The 15,000-nt window shown below is 36.1% G+C and overlaps 1 protein-coding gene across 1 annotated transcript in view; it reads right to left on the bottom strand.

Moving 5' to 3' along the window:
• Positions 1 to 4,723: 4,723 nt before the first annotated feature.
• LOC125027058 (putative pre-mRNA-splicing factor ATP-dependent RNA helicase PRP1) overlaps positions 4,724 to 15,000 on the bottom strand; it is an 11,476-nt gene continuing 1,199 nt past the window's right edge. Inside the window, exons 2-13 of the mRNA XM_047615734.1 lie at positions 12,573 to 12,740; positions 12,232 to 12,451; positions 11,775 to 11,918; positions 11,142 to 11,399; positions 10,699 to 11,010; positions 10,257 to 10,406; positions 9,878 to 10,049; positions 9,495 to 9,623; positions 8,645 to 8,767; positions 7,092 to 7,282; positions 6,550 to 6,712; positions 4,724 to 5,635 (exon numbers count right to left, since the gene is read on the bottom strand). Coding sequence (XP_047471690.1) covers positions 5,508 to 5,635; positions 6,550 to 6,712; positions 7,092 to 7,282; positions 8,645 to 8,767; positions 9,495 to 9,623; positions 9,878 to 10,049; positions 10,257 to 10,406; positions 10,699 to 11,010; positions 11,142 to 11,399; positions 11,775 to 11,918; positions 12,232 to 12,451; positions 12,573 to 12,740 — 2,158 coding nt within the window. The 3' untranslated portion in view covers positions 4,724 to 5,507. The remainder of the gene's footprint in view (positions 5,636 to 6,549; positions 6,713 to 7,091; positions 7,283 to 8,644; positions 8,768 to 9,494; positions 9,624 to 9,877; positions 10,050 to 10,256; positions 10,407 to 10,698; positions 11,011 to 11,141; positions 11,400 to 11,774; positions 11,919 to 12,231; positions 12,452 to 12,572; positions 12,741 to 15,000) is intronic.

Raw genomic sequence — 15,000 nt, forward strand, 5'->3', positions numbered from 1 at the left:
ATTATCATCAATATCATAACAGTTGTCTTTTTTGTTATTATTATTATAATCATCAATATTATCACTATTATTACCCTTGTCTTTTTGTAATTATTATAATTATCATTATTAGTGTTGTCATTACCATTATTATAATTATTACTGTTATTATTGTTGTTGCTTTTGCCATTATCAACATCATCTCTTTTCTTTCCATACCGCGCCAGAATTGTCCACCGATTATGTTGTTAGAATTCAGAAGTAATTTTCAGTATAAGATCTCATACTATTTGTACGCTATACCATTTGTATCTTCGGTGCACCATCATAACATTTGAATTTTCTGGTAACTACTTGGAAGTTGCAGGTACTGTAACTAAAATGAGCGAATATCCTCTTCACAGTGACATGTACTAATTCCTTCACTTGAGTGGGTATTGTTTCATATATTTCTCCATGCACTTTTTTATATTACTTTTAAAAAAAATAGTAATATGCTTTTATGTTGATAGCAATGAGAATGATATAAAAAAAAAAATGCTATAATTAAAGTGTAGGATATCAATACATTCACTCTTTCTTGTTCTTTAGGACGGTCTGTTAGTAACATACTGTGCAACAAATTGAAATTTTCCATCCCTCTTTGGGGAGAAGCATGATATCAAAGATTGTTGTATCGAAGTCTCATTAATTATCTAAGCTTTTCCAAAATGACCAAGGAGGCCGTTCTGGAAAGCGATTTTGAAGTATGATATTCTGCATGTCGCCTAATGAAAGAATGCCAGACACAGGCATTGTTAGTCCCAGGTTGGAAGAACAAACCCATATGTCAGTGAATTAAAAAAGAAAGCTTTCCGTAACTTGATAAGTAAGTCTCAAATCCAAAGCCCAAACTTCCTGATTCTTTAAAGTATAGTGACTTCAAAACCACAAGGAAATTTGTTGATTCTGTCCTCGCTGGCACCATCCTCAAAAACACACCTCCATGCCCATGTCCCGCGATCAGACACGATACAGAGCTCCGTCGGGAATATCAGCTATTAAAAGTATCATCTTGTGGTTTGTCCCCTTCACTTAAATAGCCTACAAAATTCAAGGCTTTTCAGAGTCATTTATATGAGTAATTGGCACTGACACATAATATCTTCAGAAAAGAGAAGCTGTGATACATGTATTTTTTTCTCTCTCTCTGTAGCAAACGTCTCCCTAATCAAAATTAGCGTGTAGTGTGAAAATTAACTGTGGGTGAATGTTGATTGTCATTTCACAAATATCTGCAGCTTTGGGGTGATGGGCGGGAATAAATGATACTGATAAGCAGGGGACTTCAGCCAAAGGAGAAAAGGGGGAACCTAACAAAGTAGTGGAAATGAGACTCAATATTCACATCCTTTTAAATGGTTAATGGTTAATGGTTAAAAGCAAAATAAATGTGCTAGACATCTAAGGTCATGTAGCACTATAGTAAATGGTAGTGAAGGGTGGTTGAGTTAGTGATTAGTCGTCAAAGTTGGGCAAAGGAATTGACGAGTAAATGGGTTAAGGTTGGGTAAGGTAATGTATAGGGGTTAGATCAAGTGAAGGATATATATGCATTTGAGGAATGAAAACAGGTTGTCAAAGCAGAAAGTGTGAGAAGTTGTGGGAGGGATCACGAAAATCGGTCCCATTTGGCTGGGCTAAATAGATTATTTAAGAATTTTGTAGAGATGGGGGTAGTAGAAGGACGGGGGCATGTGGAAGAGGGAGTAGTGTTGAGGGAGGTAGTGTTATGGGGAGGTGGACAATAAGGTTGTAAGGTAGTAATAAGGGAGGATGGGGTAGTTGATGAAGAAGGTTGTGGGGGTATAGTTGTTGAAGTTGAGCATGTTAGGAGTAGAAATGTCTCCTGGGGTGTTGATTAGGGTGGATACTGTACTAGTCGGCATTGAGGAGGGGGTATTAGTTGCAGTGTTCAGAGCCGTGGTCAAAGGAGAGCCTGGGGTCAGGGAATCGGGCGAGTTTGAATTGGTGGAGCTATTTGATGAAGAGGCAAGCCTCATTGCCTCTAATAATGGTATGGTTAATGGTTATTCATTGTTGGCCATGATAAGCCTGGAGTATGTTAGGGAGAGAAATGGTCCACCCCTCAGGGTCGCTTGAGGGGTAAGGGCTAGACAACTAAAGCAGGGGAATACCGTGCCCATGGCTCCCTCAGGCCGTTCAGGTCTGGCACAAAGTCAGCCTTTCATCCTTTCAGCACGGCTCTCACACCTTATGAAGTGGATAGTAGAAGGGGTTGGTGAAGGGACAGAAACGAAAAAGTAGGAGGGGAAAAAAAAGACCATGCAAACTTTGTTGAGTCGAGGGCTGAGTCCCAAGGTTGGGGAGTTCCCCAGCATTGGGTCCCAGTCTCCGCCTCCTAAGCCCCCCCACGACAACAACGGGCAAGGGATTGGGGTGTGTGTAGTGTGTAGTGTGTGTGTGTAGTGTGTGTGTGTAGTGTGTGTGTAGTGTGTGTGTGTGTAGTGTGTGTGTGTAGTGTGTGTGTGTGTAGTGTGTGTGTGTAGTGTGTGTGTAGTGTGTGTGTGTGTAGTGTGTGTGTGTGTAGTGTGTGTGTGTGTAGTGTGTGTGTGTGTAGTGTGTGTGTGTGTGGTGTGTGTGTGTGTGTAGTGTGTGTGTGTGTGTAGTGTGTGTGTGTGTGTAGTGTGTGTGTGTGTGTAGTGTGTGTGTGTGTGTAGTGTGTGTGTGTGTGTAGTGTGTGTGTGTGTGTAGTGTGTGTGTGTAGTGTGTGTGTGTAGTGTGTGTGTGTAGTGTGTGTGTGTAGTGTGTGTGTGTGTAGTGTGTGTGTGTAGTGTGTAGTGTGTGTGTGTAGTGTGTGTGTAGTGTGTGTGTGTAGTGTGTGTGTAGTTAGTGTGTGTGTAGTTAGTGTGTGTGTGTAGTTAGTGTGTGTGTGTAGTTAGTGTGTGTGTGTAGTTAGTGTGTGTGTGTAGTGTGTGTGTGTGTAGTGTGTGTGTGTGTAGTGTGTGTGTGTGTAGTGTGTGTGTGTGTGTAGTGTGTGTGTGTGTGTGTGTGTGTGTGTGTGTAGTGTGTGTGTGTAGTGTGTGTGTGTAGTGTGTGTGTAGTGTGTGTGTAGTGTGTGTGTAGTTAGTGTGTGTGTGTAGTTAGTGTGTGTGTGTAGTTAGTGTGTGTGTGTAGTTAGTGTGTGTGTGTAGTTAGTGTGTGTGTGTAGTTAGTGTGAGTGTGTAGTTAGTGTGTGTGTGTAGTGTGTGTGTGTGTGTGTGTGTGTGTGTGTGTGTGTGTGTGTGTGTGTGTGTGTGTGTGTGTGTGTGTGTGTGTGTGTGTGTGTGTGTACATATATGTGTACATATATGTGTACATATATGTGTACATATATGTGTACATATATGTGTACATATATGTGTACATATATGTGTACATATATATATACATATATATATACATATATATATACATATATATATACATATATATATATTCATGTTTTTGTTATCAAGTTCAACGTGGTCTAGTCAAAACTCATTCATGTAAGCGTACCCAAGGTAGCCACGGCGGCTGCTTTCCTGTACGTATTAGATCATGTGACGCTGCAGATGACCAGGCATGTTTATTATTATTTGCACACGCACATGTTCATATTCTATGGTTAAGTACCATTAAGCAGGCCCTACTATTGTCCGCTATAGGCCTGGCAGAATATTTAATTTATGCCTCCCTATATATTTATATATATCTATATATTTATATATATATATATATATATATATATATATATATATATATATATATATATATTATATATATATATGTATATTTTTTTAGTATCTTATCTGAAGTAAGAACGTGCACTCCAAACCCTCGAAAATAATCAACTTTGTTTATCAAAACTCTCAAGTCTGAACGATATATTTTACTTACCAATTTCCTATACTCAAAGTCATGGTCGCTATCCCCAGACTTGACAGAATAAAAAAATGAATTTCCATGTGAGCATAATTACAAGGGCTAGGTCTTAACAGCTGCACTTTCGCATTTTCACATTTGCTATTTGAAAGCCTTATGAAGCCACTGAATGTTGGTGTATTTGTAATCCTTGTTCAGTGAGTGAACCCTTTTCAATGCACTAAGTTTCACAAGTGACCCTTTTGCGATCTTTCGTATATCAATTTCTTTGACTTGGTATCTTGTCTTTGCCACTGTGGAGTACTTAAAGTAACTAAATTTAGCACATCACTGTATACTTCACCTGATATATGAACTGGAATATTAACCAGGCTTTCAATTCCTTTTAGTTCCTGGATTGAGGCGATCCTATTTAATGGCGACTTATACCAACAGCTATGATACACATCAATTGATTTGCAGTCAATGCCCACTAATTAGTGTTTTTTTTAACACTTTTGCTAAATGTCAGACTTGACAAAATGGCAATTCTCGGGCAACATGGTATATGTATATATGGATACAGTCTGTAGTAATTGTATTGATCTTTATAAATTTGGGAGGGAAAGGGAATGAAAACGGCTTTCAAAATTCCACTTCCGACTTTCAGGTCCTTGCCTTCTTTTGATTTTATTTAGTTTCATTAAATGTTGCAATTGGATCTCAGACACCTAACCCTAAGGTTACTAGCTAATGTACAGTGAGGAAAGCACAAGTCCGTCTAATCATCAATATGGAAAATACATTACAGCAGGACAATCAAATCAATGAGTTTCCTTAAAGTTGTCAATAAAAACCCATGTTAAGAAAATCTTTTATTAATTGCTGAACATAAGCCAAAAGATTTTTTTTCCTTTTTCTACATGAAGATTATCTGTGGACCCTGCTACATGCCGTAGCACTGGTGCTTATAATTAAACTACTGGCATCTTCAGTGAGTACACAATGGGAATGATATCTTATGGTAGTAGCCTTTAGATTGGTTTTTGTCCATTTTTCTAAAGGTTCAAAAAATACTACCAGAAATGTGACAATGAAATCAACAAAAAAATTTCATACAGAAGTCTGAAGGTTTGTACATACATTACAATTATTTATAATAGAAAATAAGATGATTTCCAACCATTTCAATGAGTTTCCTCAAAATGAGGTCTTTATATATGTTCTAAAGAAGTAATGGCTACCTTGTGACATGCCCAAAATCCCTAAAACCCATATTAATAACTGCTTTATACATTTTCCTTTCCTATGGTAACAGTTCAGGACTTATAACCAAACAATGAAATATTTAAATGTGAAAAATAAAGCATTTATAAAATACTCAAAACATACACAACTAATACCCATTACTTCACATTCCATCTACATAAAAAAAGACACTAAGACTGCTTCTGTTTTATACCCATCAATCTAAGTCATAACATTTTCCCAACCCCATAATCTTTTGAAAATTTCCTATTCAAGAAAGAGTGGTTCAGCTATTGAACTATTCCATAATATGCCAACAAATAAAAACTCTGCCATAGATTACAGTTTCTAGTTTATTAATTACTTCAATGTTCCACCTAGTGCCTCTCTGAAGACACCTAGAACCCTTCTCTATACTGTCTAGATTCCAGGCGTGCAATAATACTCTCCAGCTGCCGCCGGGCTTCACACTGTGGGAAGTTCTGCATGTCATAGTAGTTTGGAGAAACTTTTATCAGCCACTCAGCTAAAAAGAAGAATTTTTTTTTTGTTAATTTCATGTCTAAAATTATACAGAAAATCACATTCTACCTATCAAACATAAAATTTTGGACCTTCCTAGCCATACTGTACTTTGAAATAGAAAATATCCTGTGTGCATTTATGACAAGAAAATTGGTAACATAACTATCTGAGGGAGTTGATGAAGCAAAAACATAATTCACACTTAAAAGTAAAACAATTACATTTGACATACAATCTTGGCAACAAAAATTGATGCAACAGGTGTCCCACAGTTGACAATCCATTACAACACACTTTATGATACAAATATGTAGTCTTAAAAGCAATACATGATGCATGGCTCCTTATTTTTGTGATACAATTCTATTTTCAACATATGGACTCTCTGCACTTTTACCATGGTATAATTACCATATACAGAATGAAAATAACCCCTAGCAAAACTAAATTAAACACCCAAGACAATGCAAAACCAAAAAGTTGACATCAATGGCTGTATCATTTAATCTTTACTTCTCTGACTAATTTAGACTTTTGAATATTTCTACAAGTATTGTCTTGTATAGGTAACACTACCTAATATTAACAAAATGGTCTTTAAAATTTCCATTTTCACAGTAAAGAGAGAGATTGAAACATCTGCAAATCCATCACTCCATTATTGACACTAAAATTGGCTTGCATGCATTACTGTATAAGCTTAATTCAACAGGAATCAACAATATATATTATAATCCTTTCTTTAAGAATAAGATCTCTATGAAACAATAAATTACAAAAAAAAAACCTATTCACTACTAATTACAAAGTTATCAAAAGTGTCATCTAATATACCTACTGAAATAAATTAGTAGAAACTGAACCAGTAGTTTACTTATTATCGACTAAATGTGCAATCATATTTTAAATGCTTACGTTTTATATCTGTCACTGTGCGGATGTAGTTTTTCGTGGTTAAGACAAACTCATTGTAAAGGACCCACTCTGGTTTGTGGTCTAAACAAGTGGATGGGTGAAGCTGCACAACCTGGTTATCTTTGATAGTCATGTAATGCCCAGTTCTTTCAAGATGAGCAATCTGAAATATGAAATATACTACCATAAATATCATCAAACAGCATTTCAATCAGACAGAAAATTTGATAACTGTTGAATCTACCTGCATCTTCAATATGTAATATATACTTTTGAAATAACAAATGGTCTTAATGTAGTACTTATGAACCTGTCATACATTTGCCACCTGACAAACAGAATAGCATGTATCAAAATGAATAAGTTCTCCTTTAAAGATACATTACATATTTATGCACATACACTAATGCTCTTCTATTTTTGAAGACTAAACATAATACAAAAGAAGCAACAAACAATTATTGTGTGAGCAATTCTGATTTTTACCTTGTTCATTTTCATATTACATTGTTTTATATACTGATCAACAATTATAATACTACCTGCATGAAGAAACCTGATACAAGAGCCTTGCGGATGTTAATGTAGTAGTCACGAGAATTGAAGTCGGTTGAGGTACGTTTGAGGCTGAATCGGTCCATGATCCTCGAGAGCTGTTGTCGAACGTTATCAGCTGATTTGAGTGAACGGTAGTTGACAAAGTTGTCATAGCACCACTGCACATCCTCCATATCTACCGGAGTATAATGGATCAGGGAAAAAAAGAATTGTAATTAGTAAAAATTCGGGTTCAAAAGAAAGAAAATCCCCAAGATACAAAATCTTGTAATGTGCTTTGGGCAACAAGTTCTTCACATGTTGCTATGATGCATGCATTACATTTTCTGCTGTTCTTCGTAAGGTACCCACTGCCCACATGTCACATGCCCTGGGGCATAGCCCAAGGGAGAACAGGACGTGTAATGCTCTAACTGGCTATTTTTTTGTATAAAGGACAATATTTAGTACATACACCATTTGCCTGCTATTCCTGGAAGATGTCACACACCAAAACATTGTGCTCTCTTGCATCTACTATGAATCTAAGTAACCTTCACTCTAGTTAACATGATCGTGTCAAATACTCAGCCTGATATGTGGCACTACCCCAGTGTGACTGTCTTGAAGTCTGACAAAAAAAAAGGGAAGTACTGAAACCATGGGAGTAGCACCCTTGTATACAACTGCATACAATCACTTATTTTGTAAGAATAAGATTTGCAAAAATGAGAGAAAGTCCTCTTTTTATCCCTCAATAAAACATTCCATCTAGTGCACAGAATGTGAAATACCTGATTAATTGAAATGGACTCTAGAGTACATAATGAGGCTACTACAGGTTCAATCTAGCAACTAAAATGAATATCAAGCATCTTTAAATATGCAAAACCTTAAAATGGTGTTTTAGATACAAGTGATAGAAAAAGAAGTATCATTTTGTTGGTGCAGTGTATCTGAAATAGCACATAATCCCTTGAGAAAAACGCCCAGTGAACTACAAATTCTTCCAGAGGCATTGGATAAAGTAAAGGAACTAATTTAATAAACTATTTACCTACTTCAATATAATTTCAATGACAAGCTCCTTTCATAAAATGCCAAAGAATACAAAGATAAAGAATAATATGCACTGGTATTATTTACAACTTGTATACTTCCATGCCGATTCAAAAAAAATCAATGGATACATGCAAAAAAATTACTTGTATAGCACATTTCTTACAAACAGCTCTTTTGGTAACGAAATGCAAATGTCCACATGCTGTCCACAAAAATACACGTTATAACTTACACTTAAAAAAAGTAGTTCATTTAATTACCAACCATTTTCTATTTGGACAACTATAAATATCTTCAGCAATAACAAGACTTCTTTCAAAAAATCTGAAGTGGACTCATCTGCTATTTTCCTTTTTAATTGTCCCACTCATACTACATTACAAATACTTTATCACGTAAAGTTATTTGAGCTTTATTAACCTTCTAAAACAGAAAATAAACGAGCCACTAAAATACAAGACTTAAGAAAACATACGTTATATTTTTTAATACTCACTTTGTTTGAAGGCATGGTAGACATTGAGCAGCGTAAGGTGGTCACCATCAATGTGGGCGAATCTCATCTTGGCCTCGTCTGCAGCCTTCTTAGCCTCATTAGGGCGCACAAAGCACTGGGGTACTGTAGCAAGAATTGGGAAACCGACCCGGCCCCACCACAGCCGCGCATGACGGCAGGAGAGGGAGGGTACGGCCCAAACATTAAGCCTCACCCTCCTCACAAGGCGAAGGGCAGCGCCCCTCCTGGCTTGCTCAACACTTTACTTCAGCCACCTAGGGGAGCTACACCAGATTAGAACCACAACCTCCAGAGATCCACACCATAATCAAACCTATTTGGCCATAAATTCGCGAGTTTCCTCCCAAAAAATCTCCTGATTCCTTGCTGATGTAGCCTGATGCTTCTGAACACCAGTCAATTTCAGTCAAGATTACCTTGGGGGACTGATGGAAAGATGTGGTTCTAATACAGTGTGGCTCATTACAGTGACGATTTACTTCAGCCGTGCTGCACTTGTGTAGTGCATAACAGTTCCCACTGTCTTACTACCAATTTGATTCAAACTTTCTCACTACCTATTTCAGTTACTATCTGGAGCATGTAAGCTGGTAAAAAAGGATTATAAAAGTTTGTCCTTACCTATCTCTCCATGATTTACTTTGATAAAGGAACTAAGTATTGTTAAAACCTATCCAATACAAAAACCAAATTCAAGAGAAAGAATAAAGATTTAACAATTATTTATGAAACTGTTCATCATCCATTAGGATCCTTTACTTTTTGGAGTTTTCATCTCTTTAGCTAATTCTAAGCAATCTAAAAATACCATTACCTTTTAGTAACTAACCTGAGAGCATGGCAGTGATGGACAGAATTTCGTTTGAGCAGTTGAAATCGCAAGAAGCAATAACCATCTTGGCCAGCTGAGGATCAAGTGGGAACTCAGCCATAATTGCACCTAATTCAGTCAGATTACCTGAAAAAAAGAAAATAATAACAACTATTATTTGACCTTAGTACTCACTTTAGGATTTGTCTAAAAGTATCCTTTCAATTACCAGTGTTAACCTGTTCTTGCTATTTAACTGAATAGACGTAGGACACTAAAACAAAAGGAAGTTACACAAGTCATTCACAGTCCCTAGCTGAAAGTTTAAATTGTTCCTCTCTAAACTAATCTATACAATATTAATCTATATCATACTGCTAGTCCTATACAGGTAAACTGACCATCATCATTGAGGGCTGCCAGGTAGTTTAGCAGCTCCAAGGCTCTCATAAGTGTCTCAGGTGCTGGTGGATCCATGAAGTCAAAGTGCACAAGATCATCAATGCCCAATTTCTTTAGTTGTAAAACTACCGAGCCAAGATTGGATCTGAGAATTTCTGGGTAGGTATTGTCCTGAAAGAGAAAAGAGAAAGATGCCAATTACAATAAAATTAACATAGTACAATTCCTGTTTTTAGTAGTAGAAGATCAAATTTCTACTTTCTTGAGCAAGTATAAACACCTAAAATTTCTAAAATCAAATCTGCATATTCTGAAAACATCAAAAGCCAACTTTTAAAAGTCGCTTATTACAAACTTAATATAAACAGTAAACCTTACCTGCATCTCATTTTTGAAAGCCTTCTCTGTGTACAAGCGGAAACATTTGCCAGGTCTGGTTCGACCTGCTCGACCAGCACGCTGCTGAGCAGAAGCCTTACTGATTGGTGAGACCAACAATGATTCTACACGGATTCTTGGATTGTACACCTGTAACATAATTATTAATTAAGCACATGCTGCCCGGGAAAATGCTGAGCTCATTTATTTTTTTTATTTTTTTTGTAAAATGTCTCTGCACATAGATGGCTCAGCTAGTGCTTAGCCACAAAGGAGTCAATTAGTAGATCTTGAAACCTTACCTAATTTCACCTTTCCTTGAATTAGCAGGAAAAATGTATTTTTTTACTAATGCTATGAATATCAACATGAAAATCTAATATCAAGTTGAAAATAGCTGTATGTAAATTCCAATCATTAATAATTTGTCTTGGGATCTTACCTTCTGTTTTGCAAAGCCTGGATCAATCACAAACACAACACCATCAATTGTTAGTGATGTTTCTGCAATATTTGTCGATACCACCACCTTACGACCAATAGCGCCATTGGGTTTGTTGGGAGGTGGAGCTTCAAAAATTCTTTGTTGGAGATTGGGAGGGAGTGTTGAATACAGAGGAATACATTTGAGCTCTCCAACATCTGGCCCAAGAGCATCTACCTCTCTCTTGATGCGCTTACACGCTTCTTCAATTTCTTCCTGACCAGTAAGGAACAACAAAACATCCCCACCTATTTCTTCACAAATGTGTATCTGTAAAGAATCAAAACATGGATGACAACTTTGAATTTCCTATTCATTCAATAGAAATTTCCATTTACCATCAAAATCATTACTAAACAGATTATTAAGTTTAATTCAGAAATAAAGTAATCCTGAATTACCTGTATGACAGTTCTAATGGCAGCTTCTAAGTAATCCCTTTCTGGCTCTGGTGTGTAGAAAATTTCGACAGGATGAGTTCTGCCTGGGACATTCAGTAGGGGGGCTTTATCAAAGTAATGTTGGAATTTACCAGCATCTAAAGTGGCAGACATAACTACTAGCTTCAAGTCACTTCGTTGCTTAAGGACCTCCTTCAAGACACCCATGAGGATATCTGTTGCCAGTGTACGTTCATGAGCTTCATCAAGCAAGATTACCTGTTTGAGGAATAATATTTTTAGTAACTTAATCTGCAATAGTACATTACCTATCTTAAACATTTATGTTTAAAAAGGAATTCATAAAAGCAAATTCTAATATCTTCTTAAATTTTCTTTTTAATTTCATTAAAAAAAGAAATATATCTCCTGATCTAATCCCTCACTTGTCAAAGAATAAATCCACTACCTTGCATTAACTACTCAAACTTCAAGAGTTCAAAACAGCATTTATTATATGCAGATATTTTTTTTTGAGGGTGAAAGAATAGCAAATTGATTCACATATCAAAGTACAATTTGTGGTTTCAACTAAACTTGTCTCATAGTCCCATATATCAATGTAACCTTATCTAAAATAAACAAAAAACTCACCTGGTAATTTTCAAGCATCGGATCACTCATAGCTTCTCTAAGTAACATACCATCAGTCATGTACTTGAGAACAGTCTTTGATGATGAACAGTCTTCAAAACGGATGGAATAACCAACCTCCTGTCCAAGAGCTACATCTAATTCCTGGAAAATATTGGACATTTTTAGATTATATGAATGATTAGACAAACAATAAAACAATAAATCAGCCCTATCTTCTAACTTAAATTAGAATTCAAGGCACTTTGACCCAGGATAAAGAAATATATATTTTGTTAAGTTACTGCATATGTTGAACAGTTCTACTTCAAAATTATCATCCATTTTAACTTAGCAAGGGGTCAAATGAAAAGGGAAATCTCAAATGAAATTTACAACCTGACTTGAAAGTCAAAAGAGAAACAATGAAAAAGACAAGTCATCTAAACTATTCCTAAAGAATAAACAAACACCTTACCTCTGCTACACGTTGAGCTACTGACATGGCTGCTACTCTCCTGGGTTGGGTACACGCAACTCCCTTCTTTCCTTTCGAACGAGCAAACTCAACACACCACTGGGGCATCTGTGTAGTTTTACCAGACCCGGTCTCTCCAACTAATACAATGGTCTGATGACGGCCCAACAACTCAAAGAATCTATTACGGTATTCCCATACTGGCAAGCCAATTCTTTTCCTGTAGTAAAAAAAATCATATAAATTTTTAATGTAAGACAATCTTTCTTATGAACATTTACTGATTTTCATCTCCAAAAGATAAACATACTTATATCATAATTATTAATTAAAGCACTTACCTATATAATTCATAATATCTTGGTGTAAAAGGTAGATTTGTAAAAGGATTAAGAGACATAGCAACTGCCCCTCTCTGCTGATGGCCAAAGCCGGAATTAGCACTTGCATTTCCATGGCTATGGTATCCACTGTCTCTGTCTGAATCCTTTTCAAAATCTCCTTGATATCTGTTGGAATAAAGCAATTTTGTTAATGAAACCATATTTTGCTGAAAAAAAAAAAAGTATTCAGTATATCCCAGTGCAAAATGCAAATTATACATCCACAAGTATATACTTCCTTTGTGGTACTGATCTGTATCAGAAGAAAAAATAAATACAAAATTGTAACATGGATTTTAGGTGTTCCATGCTCAGTTCATTTCTACTCAAGCTCAATCCAATAACCACTAATTTATGTAGTCACCTGTAATTTTATTGTGAATTTAGTTATATACAGATGGCTCCACATGTGACAGCCAGCAATGAGTCTATCGGTAGGCCCTAGCGATTGACACCGATTTCCCCATTCCTTGAATTGGCAGGAAAATGCGTTTTTCTTTCTCATATAATTGATATTGACACTAATTATTCTTACTGATATTAGGATTATTAAATTGTTATTAATATCTTGATAATATTAAAGAATGAAATAATACAAAAGGCACTTTCAAAAACTCAAGGAACAGGGTAAACAGGTCAGAGAGGTAGAGAGGACTAATGACAGACTTCTTGGTGATTAAGCACTTGTAGAGCCACCTACGTGTAAAGACAATAAATTAACTTGTATTACAGTAGGGATGGGCTAAATGTGAGTTTAAATGTGAGTGCATGTGTTTGTATGCATGAACGTGCTTACTCACTCATACTCAAAGTATCTGGTATGTAAACAATATCAAAAACTTTCTAGGAAGGCTAAAAATTATTCTTCGTACTCCCAAGAACTTAGAACCAAGCTCAATAACCCATAACTAATGTTTTCCTTTCAGTATAAAATGATAGGTATTTAACATTCCCCACTCAATAACCCTTAACCAATGTTTTCCTATCAGTATGAAATGATAGGTATTTAACATTCCCCAGTGTTAAAGTGTTCATTTATACATATATATTTATCTTTTTCTTCTCTCCTTTTTTCTGACATAACTATAAATAATAATAATGTAATATGAGCAAATGCTGAATATCACTTGCCCGACTATTGGCATTTTTTACTACAGCTGTCATTTCAAGCCCTTGACGCAAAATGAATCGAGTATGATTTCATATTGGGATGAGACTATGGATACATCAATTTCATTGTAAAGTTTGGAGAAAATACCAAACTAAACATTATTTGTGTTACCATGTTAAAGTCTACAGTAGCCTTAAGGTGTGATTGTCTTAATTAGATTTAATGCAAATCCCTAACTAAGGAAAGTCATCAGGAGGGCATTAAGGATCAGAGCCCAAAACTGGTTCACATGCACTAACCTTCATAGTAATGTTTGTATTTACAGTGGGGTTAATTCATTTATTTTTTTGCAATATGTCTCATTGCAGCTTCCATGATTGGACCTTCTCTTTTCCATTTTCTTTTATTTTTACTTTTTGAAATACAACTTCTCCCTCCAATTAGAATTTGCAGTATTTATACATTTTTGTAATTATCAGGGAATGTGCCACATCTGACAGGCAATGGAACCCAGACAGGTTCAAGAGCCAAACTGAGCAAATCATGGGAGTTCTTAGCAATTTATATTGTACTTATTTATCAATTCTGCTACCTACTACTGCTATAATTTCTTAGGGCTCAGTCCTAGTGGATGACCATAAGGTCTTCATGCTTTAGAGTGTATGGACCGGTTACCTTAGCCCCTTAACAACAGGTCACGTCTATAGACGTCAAAACAAACCGCATGAAATGTGGCATGCAGCTGTACACCACGGCAGCACCCAAGCGCTACGAGCCGGTTATTCGGCTTGATGTACCGAACTCCCAAAGTCGTTGCCGTTGCCATTGATCGCCAGAGCCTTGTTTTTTTTGTTTTGTTTTTTGTTTTCTTCACCCGTCACCAAGGGATTAATGAAAACCGAGACAAATTTCTTCCAAGGCATTTTCTGTGCAAATCAAAAATAAAGACGATATATACACAACAGAGAACATAAAACACCTACCAACCTTTTTCTAAGTCACTCATCATGTTTACACGGTGAGAATAAATAATGCTCTGACTGCATAACTAATTACTACAATCCGTCAAATAGTTGATGATATTACTAAACTCTTGTGAAAATGATTATTTTGTAATCACCAATCCATGCATTTCCAAATGTATGTATTTAATGGTGTCTTAGTACAAGTGTACCCATCTATGTGTAAAAACCATTAATAAAGTAAACTTACAGTAGGCATGCCATATCCATTAGATTTGGGTTAACATGTTTAAAGTTATTTATATAATTCTTA

Source organism: Penaeus chinensis, chromosome 7 (genome assembly GCF_019202785.1).
Source record: "Penaeus chinensis breed Huanghai No. 1 chromosome 7, ASM1920278v2, whole genome shotgun sequence".
Taxonomy (NCBI): domain Eukaryota; kingdom Metazoa; phylum Arthropoda; class Malacostraca; order Decapoda; family Penaeidae; genus Penaeus; species Penaeus chinensis.